Below are 16,514 nucleotides of genomic sequence, written 5' to 3' on the forward strand. Positions count from 1 at the left end.
TCCATACATGACTACTGGAAAAACCACAGCTTTTACTATACAGGCCTTTGTCAGCAAAGTAATGTCTCTACTTTTTAATACTCTGTCTAGGTTTGTAATAGCTTTTCTTCCAAGGAGTAAGCATCTTTTAAGTTCATGGCTGCAGTCACCATCCTCAGTGATCTTGGAGCCCAGGAAAATAAGATCTGTCACTGTTTCCATTTTTCCCCTATTTGCCATGAAGTGATGGGACCGGATGACATGATCTTCATTTTTTGAATGTGGAGTTTTAAGCCAGCTTTTTCACTCTTCTCTTTCACCTTCATCAGGAGATTCTTTAGTTCCTCTTTGCTTTCTGCCATTAGGGTGGTATCATCTGCATATCTGAGGTTATTGATATTTCTCCCGGCAATACTGATTCCAGCTTGAGCTTCATCCAGCTCAGCATTTCATATGATGTACTCTGCATATGTTAAATAAGCAGTGACAATATACAGCCTTGATGTACTCCTTTCCCAGTTTTGAACCAGTCCGTTGTTCCATGCCCAGCTCTAACTCTACAGGTTTTTCAAGAGGCAGGTAAGGTATGTATGAGTTCATGGAAAGTTCATTTCAAGAGCTCAAACTGGAGGCGCTCAGTGGATTTGAAGCCTGAGTCTGGGACTCCCAGCCCTCACCACCCTCCTTGCTCATAGCACAGGGTCTGGCAGCAGTTACAAAGCCAAAACAACAGCTTATAAATAAAACACATCTCTGCCCCCACAAAAGCACCCCCATTCCTGGAGGGGAGACGGAGTACTTTTGGGCTGGGGAGATGTCAGATGCACAGTGCCTGGCATAGGAACAAGAAAAAGAAATGGGAAAAAAAAAAAAAAAGAAAAAGAAATGGTAAAATGGAAGCATTGGCTCTCTTGGGCTGCTGCCTACACACCAAGTTACTAGTTAGTGAAAAGATGGCCCACGTGGCTAGTTAAAAATAATCCTCCTGCTGCCAGCAGGTCAAGCAGAATCAATCCAGAGGACTGGGAATGGGCCAAATGAGGCGCAAATTTGCATTCAGTTAACCTGGTTTAGCAAACTGATTTATTTGTCTTGTGCAGACTCCTTACTGTGAGGCCTTTGTGGCCTTACAGGGTAGAGTTTAATTGATCATTGACTTTCCTGGTTAAGAAAACCCCACAGACCTGTTAGCAAAGCCGGCCTTAAAAAAAAAAAAAGTAGCTTTTGTTATAACTGGGCTGTATATGAGAGCCAACTGGGTACAGTGGGAAGTAAAGAAAGAGGAGATTCAAAACGTCTGGGTTCTAGGCCTGCTTCTTTCAAGATAGAGGTTTAGTCTATCTCTTCAAACCCCAGGCTCCCCATCTTCTACAGGGCTGGAGTTGGACCCCATGGCTAGGAGGCATGTGAAGACAATATTAAATAATTTTATTAATTCTGCTTTCACTAGAAGTCTCCACGTGGTGATAGCCTGTCTTCAACACCTCTCTAATCATGCTTAATCTCCCTTTTCTGCGTCAACAGTATCCGGCACGAATTCATAAGACTGTATTTCTATTATATTTTTTTCCCGTGCCTTGAGTAAATAAGTGATGTTGATTTTCTATTTGTAGCTTGGGAGTGATATCAAATCTCCCTGTAAAATTTATTTGCTGAAATTCGACTGAAGAGAAAGGTTAAGGAATAGTGCATAAGTAAATATTAAGTAATAGTAACAACCATTTAAACTTTGGGCAAAAGTAGCTGAAGCACAAACTCTCCTCCACTCATACCAGTCTCTGGATCCAGGTCGGCATTTTCCCCTAGTGTCTGAGGGGCCGGGAGGCGTGGCCCGCCCGCTAGCCCCGCCCCCAGCCCACCACACGTTCCATAAGCCACGCCCCGAGCGCCTCTCACCGCTCTCGCTCCGGCTCCTCGGCCTCCTCCTCGGCCGCTGAGGCGCGGCGCTCCGCGGCGGCAAGATGGCGGCGCAGGCGCAGGCCCAGGCCCGTGATGGTGGTGCGCAGCTGGCAGGTCCCGCGGCGGAGGCCGACCCCCTGAGCCGCTTCACGTGTCCCGTGTGCCTGGAGGTGTACGAGAAGCCGGTGCAGGTGCCCTGCGGACACGTGTAAGTGGCGGGTTGGGGCCCGATCGGGGTGCTGGTGGGGAGGGGGTTCTCCTGACTGGGAGGAAAATGGAGCTGAGGAGTGAGGCCCCAGCAGGAAGGGTCTCCGGGCGGGAGCGGGAGGACTGGCCTTGAGGCGCGTCTCCGCGGGGTTCCTGGGGCCCGTGGACGTCGGCGGGGCGCTCTTGTCTGCCGCCCTGCTTCCTCCGCAGCGTCCGGCTCTTCCGCTGAGCGCCCGCTGTGTCCCGGGCCCCCTCCCACGCGTGATGGCGGAGTGGCACCCTGCTGGGGCGTTGGTGGAGCCCGAGGCCCGCCGGTCCCCGTGAACAGGCTGCCTGTGGCCCCTCAGGTATACCGTGTCCTGTGTCCGGCTCTGCCCGGCAGTTCCGATGTGCTCGGAAGTTGAAGAAACGCTAGGCTGGACCAAAAGGACAAAGGGGGAGTCCGGAAGTAGACCTGACCCGTCTGCCCTTCACGGGGAAAGAGGTCGGGAGCCGGCAGGTAGCGGTTGTCCGCATTCCCTCAGGCGTACGAGGTTTGTTGCGCTGTGTTTGAAATTCAGAGCCTCCATGCTGCTGATAGACTGCTTATGAGGACGAAAGGAGCTTGTGTGAGAATGTCCACTAACAGGCTCTGGGGTGGGCTTTGAGAGTTGGCCAGATTTGAATGGAAGCCTTGCTCCATCAGACCCGCAAAACGGCTGAGTGGAAAGAATTGTAGAAAAGTGTGGCTGCCCGCCTCTTGCTGCTGGGGGTTGGATTTTGCTCTGTGGCGTCCCCCAGTGCTTATCACCGTGGGCATCGCTTGGGGTTGGTGATAGGACCCCTCCGTTGGTCACGAGGCACAGCAGACACCTGCTGGGCGTTCTTGTCCCTGAAGCAGTCCTGCAGGGGGAGAGACGTGGCAGCCATTTTGCAGGTGAGGGCACCAAGGCTCCCTCAGGGCCGGCTCACCATTGTCTACTCTCCCCTGATGGACCGCAGGTGTCTCTTTGCCAGCCCAGAGAACCGCGGGCACCCGGCAAGGGCTCCTCAGCCACCCTGACGCCTTTTTGCTTCTACAAGGACACCAAGCTCTTTCCAGCTTCATGCTGTTCCTGCTTGCAGTTCGGTTAGCCTGGAAGTCTTCTTGTCCCTTCAGCCCCTCCCCAGTTACCACCCCAAACCCTTTCCAGACTTCAAGGCCCAGTTCTAGTAACCTCCCTTTTCAGTTACCTCCCTGCTTCTCTCCGGGGGACTCCTGCCTTTCAGAGAGCAAAACTTAGGGCTCATGAGGGCAGTGTTTTGCACCTCTTTCTGTCCCAAGTGCCCAATGTAGTGTCTGAGCAACTATCTTCCAATCTTATATTCAACTAGCTAAAAATATTTGTATACACACTGTGTGCCAGATTGAGGAACATCCTAAGAAACAAGACAATTCTGCCCTCAGAGGTCACAGTCTACTGAATTGATGATACATAAGTACTAGCAGTGTTCAGACTCTTGTTAGTCAGACTCATTGTGCACTGGGAAGGTATTACGGAGATAAAGCCTGTGTGAGTGGGGGTCAAGGCCGCATAAACTAAGAAACTGGTGAAAGCACACTTTGTGAGAGTTGAGGTGGCGCCTAGGGAGCTTTCAAGTTGAATCCTTTTTTTCTGTGAATCAGCCCTCATTAGGTTTACCTAATTTTGGATTACTTCAGTGGATTGGATTTACATTTAACACTTATAAAGAGGCTTGACCCAGCACAGTTTACCAACTAAAGACCAGCAAAATTTGAGGTTTCCTTGAGCCAGGTGGACCTTTCCGAGGTCAAGGGGCAGTACCGATATTCAAACCTTGGCTCTTTTCTGTACTTGCCATACTAGCTCCACGTGTCCATCAGTTCGATGCTGATTGAAAACAGATGGCGGGATCTCTGTGAGGGCCCCCACATCTCACTTAGCTCCCACCGAGTGCGTTTTGCTCTGCTTGGTTGATTTTTGCTAGCTGTTGTGCTTGAAAACAGCATCACTGCAGCTCTAGCTGCACGGGGCATTGAGTTCTTATAAAACTTGATTTCAAGCTCTAAATTTTATATCCCTCTCCACGTTAGTGGAGTTCAGCTGGAGACTGGCAGGTGACTGGGTGCCCAAGAGAAGGACTTGTCTACGGAGCATTATAACAGGAAGGGTGGGGCATCTAGAAGGCTGAAAAAGGCCCATCAGTAGGAAATGAAAACTGAAAGCCAGACCAACATTGTTTACTCGATAAGTCATGTCCGACTCTGCAACCATATAGACTGTAGCCCGCCTTGCTCCTCTGTCCATGGGATTTCCCAGGCAAGAATACTGGAGTGAGTTGCCATTTCCTTCCCTAGGTGATCTTCCCAACACAGGGATCAAACCTGTGTCTCCTGGATTGGCAGGCAAATTCTTTACTGCTGAGCCACCAGGGAAGCCCGTCCAAGATACAGGGGCCGTTTAAAAGCAAGCTTGTTTGTTAGGCATGACAGGCACAGAGTGGCTTGTGAACATTGATCTCTGAGTCACAGCTAAAAACAGCAGCATTAATGCCTAGCTGAATGAGAAAAAGGGAGAAAATTTTTAGAGACAGTTAAAAAAAAAAAAATGCAGATTACCTTTGATTACATATCCAGAGTTCTTCCTGGCAGATTTTGTTACCTTGCCTTAGATCTCTGAGGTTGCAAGTGCAGCTAGGGTACTTTCATGCCTCATTATTCCTTCTTTCTCTGTACCTTATCTCAGTATTACCACCTGTTTAGGCTTCAGATGTACAAAAAGTTGGTCATCTTTAACTTCTTTTCTTTTCCAAATTCAGTAAATTGCCAAGTCCTCCTAAATCCACCCCCGAATCATTTCCTGAATTCTTCATTGCCTCAGTCAGGCCCTCATGATCTCTTGCCTTGGGACATCTATTTGGTTTCTTTTCTCATCTTAAAAAAAAAGAAAACTGACAACTCTTGTCCATGCTAATCCCAGAATTATTTTTCTAAAACTTGATTTTGGTTTGGTTGATACCTTGAAGTACCTGGGGCTTATGAGGCAGAGTGGTAAACATGCATGATGCATGTAAGGAAATAGAGGTGTAAGGTCCTGGAATACTCTTCCCGTCCTCCACCTCTGGACTCTTCTAAGGCTCTTTCGTGTATGCTGTCTGAAGTCTAACCACTGCTGTCTTTCTCGGGTTACAGCTGGCTGCTCTCTGTGTTTCCATAGTGCTTTGCATTCACCTCTGTTGATGGCTGCTCCTGCTTATGGTGCATTTCATATGTGCTAGACACTGTCCTAAGAGTCCACTATACGTACTCCATCCTCCCTAAATTCTAGAGGTAGGTACTGCAGTCTCCACAGAAGTTCAGGACTGAAGTTCAGGAAACCCCAGCAAGATCCCTCAGTGGCCAGGGCTAAGGACTGAAGACTGCCATAGCACCTTCTGCCATGTGTCATGGTAGTTTGCGTTTATTTCTGTCGTTGGACCTGTGTGTTCTTTGCAAGGAACACTGCCCGCCTCTCCCTACCCTAACTGCCATTTTTCTTGCCCAGAAGGACTGAATCGAGCAGGGAGCGAGTAGTTTTAAATTCATTATCCATTGATGTCATTTTGAAAAGTTTATCCATTTTTGTTGTCTTGTCTCCACGATGCATGACGCAGGTTCTCTGTATGTCTTGTTCTAGCTTTTGCTCTGCATGCCTGCAGGAATGTCTGAAGCCGAAGAAACCTGTCTGTGGGGTGTGTCGCAGCACTCTGGCACCTGGCGTCCGAGCCGTGGAGCTCGAGCGGCAGATTGAGAGCACAGAGACTTCTTGCCATGGCTGCCGTAAAAATGTATGTGGAAGTGAAACGGAGGAGTCAGTGTCTTTCTGTAAGATGGGTAAAACATAGAGCTGTTGCCACCTTGTCTCTGAACTTAGAGTGTCACTGAGTGACTGACAGCACATGTGCATGCTGGCTGTCTGTGGCAGTGGCCGTGCTGTTGCATTTTGGTAACCTGATTGGTTGTGTGGTTTTTTTTCTTTTAAAGAATTGGTTTAGCATATTACATAGCTTAGCTTTGAAAGCCATAGAAATCAGTTATCCCAGTTTTTTTCTGTAAAAGACCCATTTTTCCCAAAGCAGCATATGCAAATTTAATTAGAATATGACAGAATGATATTTCTCCATTTTTTTAAATATAAAATGAAATCAGTGACTCAAAAAAAAAAAGTCTGACTCAAAGTTATCTGCTGCAGTGAGTTTGAGGGGAAATTTTGTGATGTATTTTACTACGGACGTCAAACTTGTTCAGCTTTTGGCACTTGGCAAGGAGTAATTGTAGTACAAAGGTCAGTATGAAGACATTTGATAATAGCAATATCCAGCATTTGAAATGCATCCATGTTCTTTTCTTGTATGACCATATTAGAGTCAAGAATATTTATTTTAAAATCTATTACAACTGCACAGGAGAAATACTATCGTTTTATTTTCAAAAGAGATATATACAAAATTATTGGGTTTTAAATAACTGATTTCATTAATTCCAGACAGCGCAAAAATATAAATTAATGGAGGCTTGTTCCCCACTCCAGAGATTACCTCTTTAAAAATACTTCGATTTAGAAGGCTGCAAAACATTTTCCTGCTCTCTGACAAACACAGGTGTGGGTTTTATACAAACACAGATGTAGGATTTTTACAAAATAGGATCCTACTATAATATATATTTCTACAACTTCTTTTCACTTTTGAAACATTTTTTTCACTTCATGACTTTATCGGACATCCTTGCATGTCAGTTTCATTACTTTAACACCTTAGTGTGAACAGCCATAGACTGGATGTCCCTTTACCATTTCCTCCTTTCAGAGTGATTTAGCGCTAGGGGTACCCAGTGGCTGCAGTTCTGAATAGAGCTATTTCCCATCCCCTTTAACTGGAAGCTCTTTGACTGGCAGCTTGAAGTCAAGTTCTTTAGCTGGAGATAAGACAGACAGAAGCATCATGGTAAGCCAGAGCGCAACTACTAAAACATATTTTTCCTTCCAGTTTCTTTTGATTTAGAAACTCCTCAAGATATTGAAGTAAAATTTCCTGTTACTTCTTTCTTTAAAAAAAATTTTGTATGCTTTTGATTTTCATTTTAAAGATTAGTGATTATATTGTATTATATCTCCAAATGTATTCTACCTCCAAAAATGTTTATCTTCCCTTTACCTCATTTTTCATTCCTTAAATTTTTTCTTTCTTTTTAGAACACCTATGATGAAACACTCTACTCTGGGCTTTCTTTTGTCTTTCTGTCTTTCAAAGACTAGATTTTATTAATGAAGTAGAATTCAGAATCTGATTGGGGGTGGTGGTGGTAAGAGGTTCATTTTTCACAACTAGTGACAGAATATTATTGTTTAACTAGGATTACTGGCCTTTATCCCTTTTATGTAAATCATCACTTTTCTCTGCTGCACTTGTAATGGAATATGGTTTTTGGTATGCTGAAAGGAGACTAGTTTAAGTGCTGGGGTAGAAAACTTTAGACACTTCACTGGGTTTGGAGTGTCTCTGTGAGCAGAGAGCATATCGTGAATAAAACAAACCTCTCTGAGAGTGATTTTAGAGTGAAAGCAGATATCCTGGTTTGCTCAAGTAAAACATCAACCTTGATACTAATAGAAACCCTGCAAAAAAAGTCAGAGTTTCAATCCCTTCAGTGGAGCTAGGAGTCTCATGAGGTTCTTTGCCTCACCAGGGCTGTATAGGTCTAGCTTACATCTTGCCTTTGCTTTGGGACTATGTTGGATTGGGTACAAGATCCCAGCTAACTTGTGGGCTCTGATTCTTCCCACCTAAGTTCTTCCTGTCCAAGATCCGGGCACATGTGGCTACCTGTTCCAAATACCAGAATTACATCATGGAAGGTGTGAAGGCCACCACCAAGGACGCGTCTCTTCAGCCAAGGTAGATGGTTCTGTCACTTTCTTCGGTGGATGTCTGTCTGCATGAGTTTTGGAAAGCAGAGGTGTACTTGTTACACTGGCTAAAGCTGGTATAAGGTTTTGTTTTGAGGTGGTTATGGAGGACTCGCATGCTTACTTCAAATGCTGGCTAGACTGTTACTTTCAAAACATTTGACCTGACTCAGAAGTGATCACCAGAATCCCTGTCCTAACACATGGAGTGAACTTTGCTCCTTTGGGGAGGGGGCAGTGGTTGAAATTATGTGGAAAGGTACTCACAGAGAAGTTTCTTCTTCTTTCCTGCCTTTCATCTTCCAGAAGTGTCCCAAACCGTTATACTTTTCCTTGTCCTTACTGTCCTGAGAAGAATTTTGATCAAGAAGGACTTGTGGAACACTGCAAGTTATCCCATAGCACGGATACCAAAGCTGTGGTAAGAGAAACTTGAGTTTTTTTGTTTTGTTTTGTTTTGTGGGTTTTATTGTTTAAATTTTTATGAGGGAAAAGTCAGACTTTACAAAAAGTTACAGGATTAGTAATGAACTCTAATGTACCCTTCACCTGGACTCACAGATTAAGATTTTACCATATTCTCTTAACCATATTCTGTATACATATTTTGTGCTAGTATTTGAGAGTAGGTTACAGTTACCATGACCCTTTGCCCCTAAATACTTTAGCATGTATCTCCTAGGAAGAAGTATATCTTCTTAGAAAACCACATTTTTTGTGTGTTTTAATTTTCACACTCAGGAATTGTCACATTGATGCAAGCTAATACCTGATCTGCAATTCATGTTTAAATTTTAACAGTTGAAATGTCCTTCCAGGCAATTTTCCCTAGCCCGCAGATCCTGGATCTGTGTTATATTTGAATGTTAAGTCCCTGTAGTCCTCAGTTTTTCTTTCTTTCATGACCTTGACATTTTTTACAGAGGGTGGGCCACTTGCTTTGTAGCTTGTCCTTCAATTTGGGTTTGTCTGTTTCTTCATGATTACATACGCAAATGCTCTATCCTTGCAAATGCTCTATCCTCTGCGTACACATCAGGGGAGTCAAGTGACGTCTGTTGCTCCCATTGTTGGTAATGTTCATTTGGATCTCCTGGTGTCTGCCAAGTTTCTACATAAAGTTGCTGTTTTCCATTTGAATAGATTCTTCATAGTTGTGGAGAAAGAGAATTTAGATGAAAGTATTAGGAAAGTGCTTATCAGTCTTTGACATTTAATTTAAATATCAAGGCTGACGTGGTTTTCTTAAAAAAAAAAGAAAAGTTCGAATTTGGTCCATCTCAACAGTGTTACCCTACCCTCTTAATATGATTGACAGACGGGGTCTTAATACAACTTTCTCTCTAGTTTCATTTCTATTCTCCCATTTATCTTACACCCCAAAGCCAAGTTTTCGGCTACTGCTTCAAGATGTTTTAATTACAGTTCTTAATAACTAATTACTGATTGAAAGAGCAAGTGAGCTTAGACACAGAGACACAGCTGCCGCCGCCTGCTCCCACTACCCATTTCCATTTAAAGTTAGCCAGGTAAACTCAACTATGTTGCTAATTATGAAAACTAAAACGGATGTTAAATGACAGAGATACTTTCATTCATTTCCTGCTACCATCTTCCCTGCACTCATTTCTGGAAGCCTACAAATGCTGCCCACGCTAAGTGGATGAAGCTGGTTAATGCAAAACCAGTACTGGAACCCAGTATCGTGGCACTTAAACCAGTTCTATCTTCACGGCATCAGAGGCACCTCTGTGGGCTGCCCATTGGCCTCTGAGTAGTGCTCACTCTGGAAAGTATACATTGTGTCACCCAGGGACATTCTAGCTTTGGATCGGAAGTATGAGTCATGCATGTCCTCCTTTCTTGTCCCCCTTTTGATGCCAGTGAAGCGCATTCTGCACACTGTAACCAGCTTTGCTGACATTGGTTTCACATCAGTACATGTGGATCAGATTCTTTTTTAATGAGCTGCCCGTTTTCCATTACTGGTCTGTACCATGATTTAACTGGTCCCTTATTGATAAATGTCACGGTTACTTCTGACAGTATCTAAAAATTTAAGGACTAGATATTAATTGCTACTAAAAAATAGTTAATTGATGGGTGAGATAATAAGTAATATTGTATTTGTAAAGGGAAACACATTTTTAGGACTGTTGTGAAAGAGTTAAGGGTGACTTGTATCTTATTTTTAAATGCTTCATTTATTGCTGAAGTAACTGTGCCAAACTTAAATATAGGCATTGGGGATAAGGAATAGTTTATTAAATTATTATTTCCTATAGTTCTGAAGTTTTTCATGGTGCGTTTGAAAAGACTGCCATGGATTTTGACATACCTTCGCCTGTATTTTTGTATGTCTGTGAAGTAGAGTCTTGAACTGCCGCCAGTTAAGCCAACTATGCTCCTTTCTCCGGGCCCTGGCGTGCAGTGACCACAGACAGCATCCTCCTTGGTATTGTGTGCAGCTTGTTGCCTGGATGGGTTGCCCTAAGGGACCTTGGAGACAGGCATTTTCCATGGACATTCCTGTCTGGCCTCATGCTGTCCCCATGCTAGGCTCCAGACAGGTATGCAGGGTGCCTTTGGAAAGCCCCAAGACACAGTGGCCAGGGTCCACATTGGTCAAGTCATAATGTCCATCCACACCAAGCTGCTGAACAAGGATCATATGATTGAGGCCCTTTTCAAGGCCAAGTTCAAGTTCCCCTGGCCACCAGAAGATCCATATCTTCAAGAAGTAGGGATTTGCTAGGTTTAATGCAAATGAATTTGAAAACCTGGGGGCTGAAAAGTGGGCCCATCCCAGATGGCTCTGGGGTCAGCTTCATCCCTAATCATGGCCCCCTGGACAAGGCCTTGTCCCTTCCTCAGTCAAGGCCATCAGTAAATTCTACTCCTGACCAAAAAAAATATTCTTAGTAAAGTCTTAGATATGGATTAATTTGGTCAAAGGTTAAGTATATTCACAGTCTTGATAGGTATTGCTAAACTATTCTGTGGTATCTGATACTACAGCTTAATTTTCTCTCCTTTTCCCCTGTCCTTTAGCTTCCTGAAATCCCTCTGATTACTTTATCTCTTTAAAGCCCTTGCCCCTCCCCATTCTGCCTTCCTTCTGCAGAAATGAACGGTCCATGTCTGAGCCCTTCCCGTTGAAAATCTCCTCAGACTCGGGTCCGCAGCACCAGCTGTTCCACTTGAGGAGTCGCCCATCGTTTCACATTCTTCTCATGTCACCCTCTTTGTCACCATATCTTCCTTGTAAAGTAAATGGTGATGTGCCGTTGCCAATCCAGACCACTTATGCCTGGTTCTCCCACTTCCCACTCCTCTCTGCCTCTCTCCAGGAATTTTCCGTTCTAGCCACTATCGGCTATTTGCCATGTACTCTTTGTCTTTCCAATACCTCCGACTCTACAAAGCCAGAATCAGCCTCTTGTGTGAAGGCTTTTCACCCTGAGCCCCTTCATCTGAGCATTTACTTTATAAAAATAGCACGTAAGACTGTGTTACTTCCTTGGGACTTTGCTCACCGGTCATTTCCTTGGTTTCTTTGTGCTTTTATCATCATTTTGCACACTGGGTTGGAAGGCGCTGTCTGGGCCCCTCCTGGTCTGACCTGCTGACACCCTGTCCTCTCCTTAGTAGGAGGATAAATGGGTAGTATCGTGGTTGAAGCCTTTACCCACCACCCACACCCTGCCCTGCGTGTTCCTCAGGAGGAGACTGATGATGAATGTGCCCTTGAAGGTGTGACCAGGTGCTGGGCCGGGAGTCAGGAAAGTGGTCCTGGAAGAAAGGTGACTGGACACAGTCCACAGAGGGCTGATGTCTGCTCAGGAGCCAAGCACCCACACTAGTCCCTAACACTGTGCCTCTTTGCCGGAAGGTGTGTCCCATATGTGCCTCGATGCCCTGGGGAGACCCCAACTACCGCAGCGCCAACTTCATCGAGCACCTCCAGCGCCGGCACCAGTTCTCCTACGACACCTTTGTGGTGAGTCTGCAGCCCAGGCTCTGATTCCTCCCACCCAGCGGGCTGCACGGCTCCCTCCCTCCTCTCCCCCGGAGAGCTGCAGGCCCCCAGGGGGGTTTTGTCACTGATGTGATGGGCTCCCTGGAATGACAGCTCTGTGGCATTTAAGAAGGTGAACTGGCCAGCCATCGAGACTGAGGCAGAGTGAGCTTCCTTTTCTGTTTTCCAAAAATTTTTGTCCACTTTCTTTCATATGTGGCTTCTAGCTGTTACAGAACCTGGTTTGCGATGCTTAAGCTCAGAAGCCCATGGGTCCAGGCAAGTCATGGAAGTGATTCTCCTAGGGAGTTACAGGCTGGACAGTGTATAGACTCATAATGCTGCCAGCAAATCCAGCTGATTGGGGAGGAGCCAGGCACTGTGTTGCCAGGTTCCTTCTTGCCCTAACACCAAGAAGCTGGAAATGCAGAATTTCATGTGAAGTGTCCCGTATTTATTTCTTAAAGTACTCAGGGTAAATCAAACACTGGGACTTCCCTGGGGGTCCAGTGACTAAGACCCCATGCTACCACTGCAGGGGGCCTGGGTTTAATCCCTGTTCAGGGAATCGGATCCCTCATGCCGCAGCTGAGGAGTCTGTGTGCCATAACGAAGACCCAGTGGAGCCAAGTAATTTAATTTTTAAAAAATTAAAAAAAAAAAAAAAACTAGCCAAACGTGGTCATCAAGTTTCCATCCTTTCCCTGGAGCTGACTGGTTTTGAAGGGCACACTGTTGTCTTGGCATCATGGTGACAGATAAATCCAGCCAGTTGTCTCAAGTAAACCTTTTATTTACATATATAGGTGCCAAGTTAGGATTTGAGAGTAGCATTCAGTCTCGATGGCTGTGTTTCAGGACCTAAGAGGGAAGGCATGACTCTTTCTGAGTTGTCCTAAGGAGTAATTTATTCTTATCCTAATAAGAATATCTGAAATTCAGACTTCAAAATTACCATCTTTTTGTTAAAGATGAATACAGTTACCAAGTCAAGCCTAAGTAGGTAGCTTTGCCTCATTGAATCAAAGAGGCTGTTTTCACCCCGGGCACTCTAGCTCTGAGCACCTGGTCTGTGCCAGGCTTCATGTAGGTGCCCGCCTGTCTGAGGGAGCCGTGGGCATATTCACGGTCAGGGTGAGGCAGCTGAGGCATGAAAATCAAACCGTTTCCCAGAGTCAGGCAGCTGGCATCGCAGACCGTGCAGCTGGGCCCTGCCCTTCTCCAGAGCTCTGCTCAGATGCCCTACTTCTCCGACCCAAAGTGAGTCCTCTCAGCGGCACACAGTTGCTGAGCGTCTGTGTTGTTCGCAGGATTACGACGTGGATGAGGAAGACATGATAAACCAGGTGCTGCAGCGCTCCATCATCGACCAGTGAGCGGGCTCGGCTGGGGCTTTTGTGCCCCGGCTTCGGTTACGTTTCTGTGTGAAACACAGGACTCACCCACCTAAAGTGTACAGCAGAACCGGAAGTGGGCCTGGTGTTGGGCAGGTCACTGCACACAGGGAGCGGGTCCCCTGTTCAGAGCCCGCCTTTCCTTTGGGCTCCGGTCACCTGTGTGTCACGTGTCTGGTCTTTTATTGCTCCTCAGCCACTTGGCGGAGCCTCTGTCTCCTCTTTGGAAGGGAACCCAGCTTCTCCACCTGTCCGTGTTTCACGCTTGCGCCTCCTGTCCTGTGTTGATCTCTCAGGTCCTCCGAGCCAGCCAGGACCTTTTCTGGGTCACGAATAGCACAAATGAGACAAGTGTCTCCTCCTTGCCCCTGCGGTATGTGAGCTCCGGCAATAATGCGTCTCATGGGTGATGGAGCTGCTCTGTGCTGTGCGAGTTCCCGTTTGTTGGTCGTTGGCAGCAGCTGCCGGAAGCTGGAGTTACCTCATGGCAAACATTTCACAAGTCCCGTTGGAGTGAATGTTCTGAGCTTAGCGTGGTCTGATGCTGGAAGTTTTGACAAGTGCTGTTTTCCTACCATTCCTGCACACCCTTAGGATTAACTGGTTCAACCTTAAATGCCTGCATGGTGCCTTTTTAGGGTAAGGTGTAACCACATATTTTTAGTGAAAATAAGTGTTTCTGACTTAGGAAACTTAAACTCCATTTATTTCTAAGCGAGGAGAAGGGTCAACTTAAGTGAGGTGGGAGGGCCACAGCTTTGGGTTCTGATTTTTTTCAAACTAATGAGTTATTTTCCAATGACTTGTTTATGCTTGCCTCTCTATTTGGGAACCTGCTTATGTTCTTGTCCTCGAAGCACAAAGAGGAGTCCTCAGATGAGTAAGAAGTGCTGGGGCCCCAGTGGGTACTAGTTCTTTCGTCTTTTATTTGGCAATTTAGATTAAACTGAGTGTGGCTTTCCTATCACAAACTTTTCCTTATAAAACTGGTTTCAACACATAAATCAGTGTGCGGAGACCCGCCTTTTGAGGCGGAGGGCTTAGGGGAAGTCCACCCTCCCCACCTGCTGTCTCTGACGAGACCCGCAGCTCAGGAGGCACAGCACACCTCCTGGGAGCAGTTGGTCATGGAAACTGTCTGCCAGAAACTTGCTTTGCTAACAGCTCAAGAAGCTTGAAGTTCCCCTTGTTTCACCAATGGTAATAAATAAGGCCATGGGCTGTGTCATCTGGAGGAGCAGAGCCTCTGGTAGACCAGAAGGCCTCCTATTTAGGTTCATTTTTCCCTGTTAGACCTCCTGTCTGAACAGGGATATTTCTGCTGGTCAGTGGCTGAAGTTGCAGAAGACCCAGGGCTCTGGGCCTGGACACTGCTGCTGTGGGCCTCGCCCTCCCTGCCACTGAGATCGCACTGCTCAGGAACCAGCAGGGACGGGGTCCTGTGGGGGCAAAGGAACTTTTTCTAATGTGCTGTTGCTTGGGAGGGGCCAGGTGTTGTTACAGCTTCTTCACTGTAGTTTCTGGAAAAAGTTCACTCTGACCCCCCTGAATTGAGATCATCTCAGCCTAAGTTCAGAGGGAAATTTAACAAAACCTTCATTTGACAGAACCTGATGGTGGTCTCACGGTGGTACCAAGAGACGGATTTCATTGTATTAAGTGCACTTCATGTATTTCTAATAAGATGACTTTCCAGAAAGTGATGTTTGTTATGTTCTGGCTTTTAAAGTGAAATACAAATAAACCTCATGATTTATTCAACTGGTGCCCTGTAACTGGTAGCCTGTTTTTATTAACCTCAGTTTGCTGAAGTCTGGGCTTGGGGAGCCTCCAGAAGACTGCTGTGCTTTTTAAGGGGAAGTTCGTGTCTGTCACGAGTGAGTCCAATCTGGCTCTGATCTCAGCTCTGACCCTTCACCAGCTGGCCTTACTGGGCCTGTCTTCTCGAGAACAGACCCACCTCCCTGTCACCCCTGTCCCCACCGTCCTCCACCACAGACACACACGTTTGGGAGCTCCAGTGAGGCAAGAAGTGACCCTGTCCCATGAAACAAGACTTCAGACGCCATAACAACAGCCCTAAAACATCGCAGTGGTGGGTTACACACGTGAAGATCTGAGGTCTTGGGCCTGTTTCAGTTCTGCACTCTGCCTCTGGCTGTGAGACATCTGGAAAGTACCTCTCCTTCTGAGTTAAATAGATTTAGTAGGATCTTTCTGCGTGTGTGGTTTCACTGGTGGCTCAGGTGTAAAGAAGGTGCCTGCTGTGCAGGAGACCTGGGTTCCATTCCTGGATCGGGAAGATCCCCTGGAGGAGGGCATGGCAACCCACTCCAGTATTCTTGCCTGGAGAATCCTGTGGACAAGGAGCCTGGTGAGCAATGGTCCATGGGGTTGCCAAGAGTCGGACATGACTGAGTGACTAACACTTCCACACTTGTGTTTTTACCCATTAAGTCTGGGAGCTCTACTGAATGTATATTATCAGAATAAACATTCTGAACATCTATTTGCTGGGAAGCTCATACCTCATTAAATTATCATTTGTGCTGTTACTTGTTTTAATGGCTGTCTCCCTCATGAAGCTCTAGAGGGCAAGGACCAGGCCTGTCCGGTGCGCCACTGTCCTCCATGCTTAGCTGCAAGTAGACTCCATAAATAGTCCTAGAATTTAAAGGGAGCCCTTTTATGATGGGGCTTCCTTTTCTGTGGTGACTCCAGCTCAGAATTTGGGTGGTTAAAAGGAGCCTGAAAGAAGCTGGTGGGGACCTGCCCTGCCCACGCCCTCGATGTCGTCCTTGGATGCCCTCAGTATCCACAGTACCTGCTGAATGTCCCATGTGAGGGCTCAGTTGGGCCTTGTGAGAATAGGGATAATGGCAGTGGATAATCCTCATCCCGGGTTCCTGACATCCCTCAAATAATTTTTATTTAATCCTCCCTCTTTTAGCTCCCAAAAGGTGACCAAAACCAGGCATTCAGGATACTCCAGAAAAGTCAACCTCATTGAATCCTCTTCCAGCCCTGCAGGAGGGGTGCTGATAGCATTCCATTACACAGATGATGGAGTGGAGGCTGGGAAGGGTAATT

General features: G+C 46.2%; 1 protein-coding gene and 1 non-coding gene across 3 annotated transcripts; both read left to right on the forward strand.

Moving 5' to 3' along the window:
• The first annotated feature begins 1,911 nt into the window (after positions 1-1,911).
• Positions 1,912-15,185, forward strand: RNF114 (ring finger protein 114). Of its 2 annotated transcripts, XM_081560266.1 has the most exons (7): positions 1,912-2,086; positions 2,433-2,618; positions 5,742-5,892; positions 7,895-8,001; positions 8,319-8,433; positions 11,905-12,012; positions 13,341-15,185. In XM_081560266.1, the coding sequence occupies exons 1-7, from the start codon at positions 1,941-1,943 to the stop codon at positions 13,404-13,406; spliced, it is 879 nt and encodes a 292-aa protein (XP_081416392.1). In that variant the 5' UTR covers positions 1,912-1,940; the 3' UTR covers positions 13,407-15,185. The 2 variants fall into 2 exon arrangements, with proteins under 2 accessions (XP_081416392.1, XP_081416393.1); XM_081560267.1 differs by lacking the exon at positions 2,433-2,618.
• On the forward strand, positions 10,393-10,524 carry LOC145533594 (small nucleolar RNA SNORA70). The gene has a single exon (XR_014074183.1). It is a non-coding gene; the product is annotated as a small nucleolar RNA SNORA70 (small nucleolar RNA).
• Positions 15,186-16,514: the final 1,329 nt, after the last annotated feature.

Source organism: Giraffa tippelskirchi, chromosome 13 (genome assembly GCF_054371585.1).
Source record: "Giraffa tippelskirchi isolate mGirTip1 chromosome 13, T2T-mGirTip1v1.2.pri, whole genome shotgun sequence".
Lineage (NCBI taxonomy): Eukaryota > Metazoa > Chordata > Mammalia > Artiodactyla > Giraffidae > Giraffa > Giraffa tippelskirchi.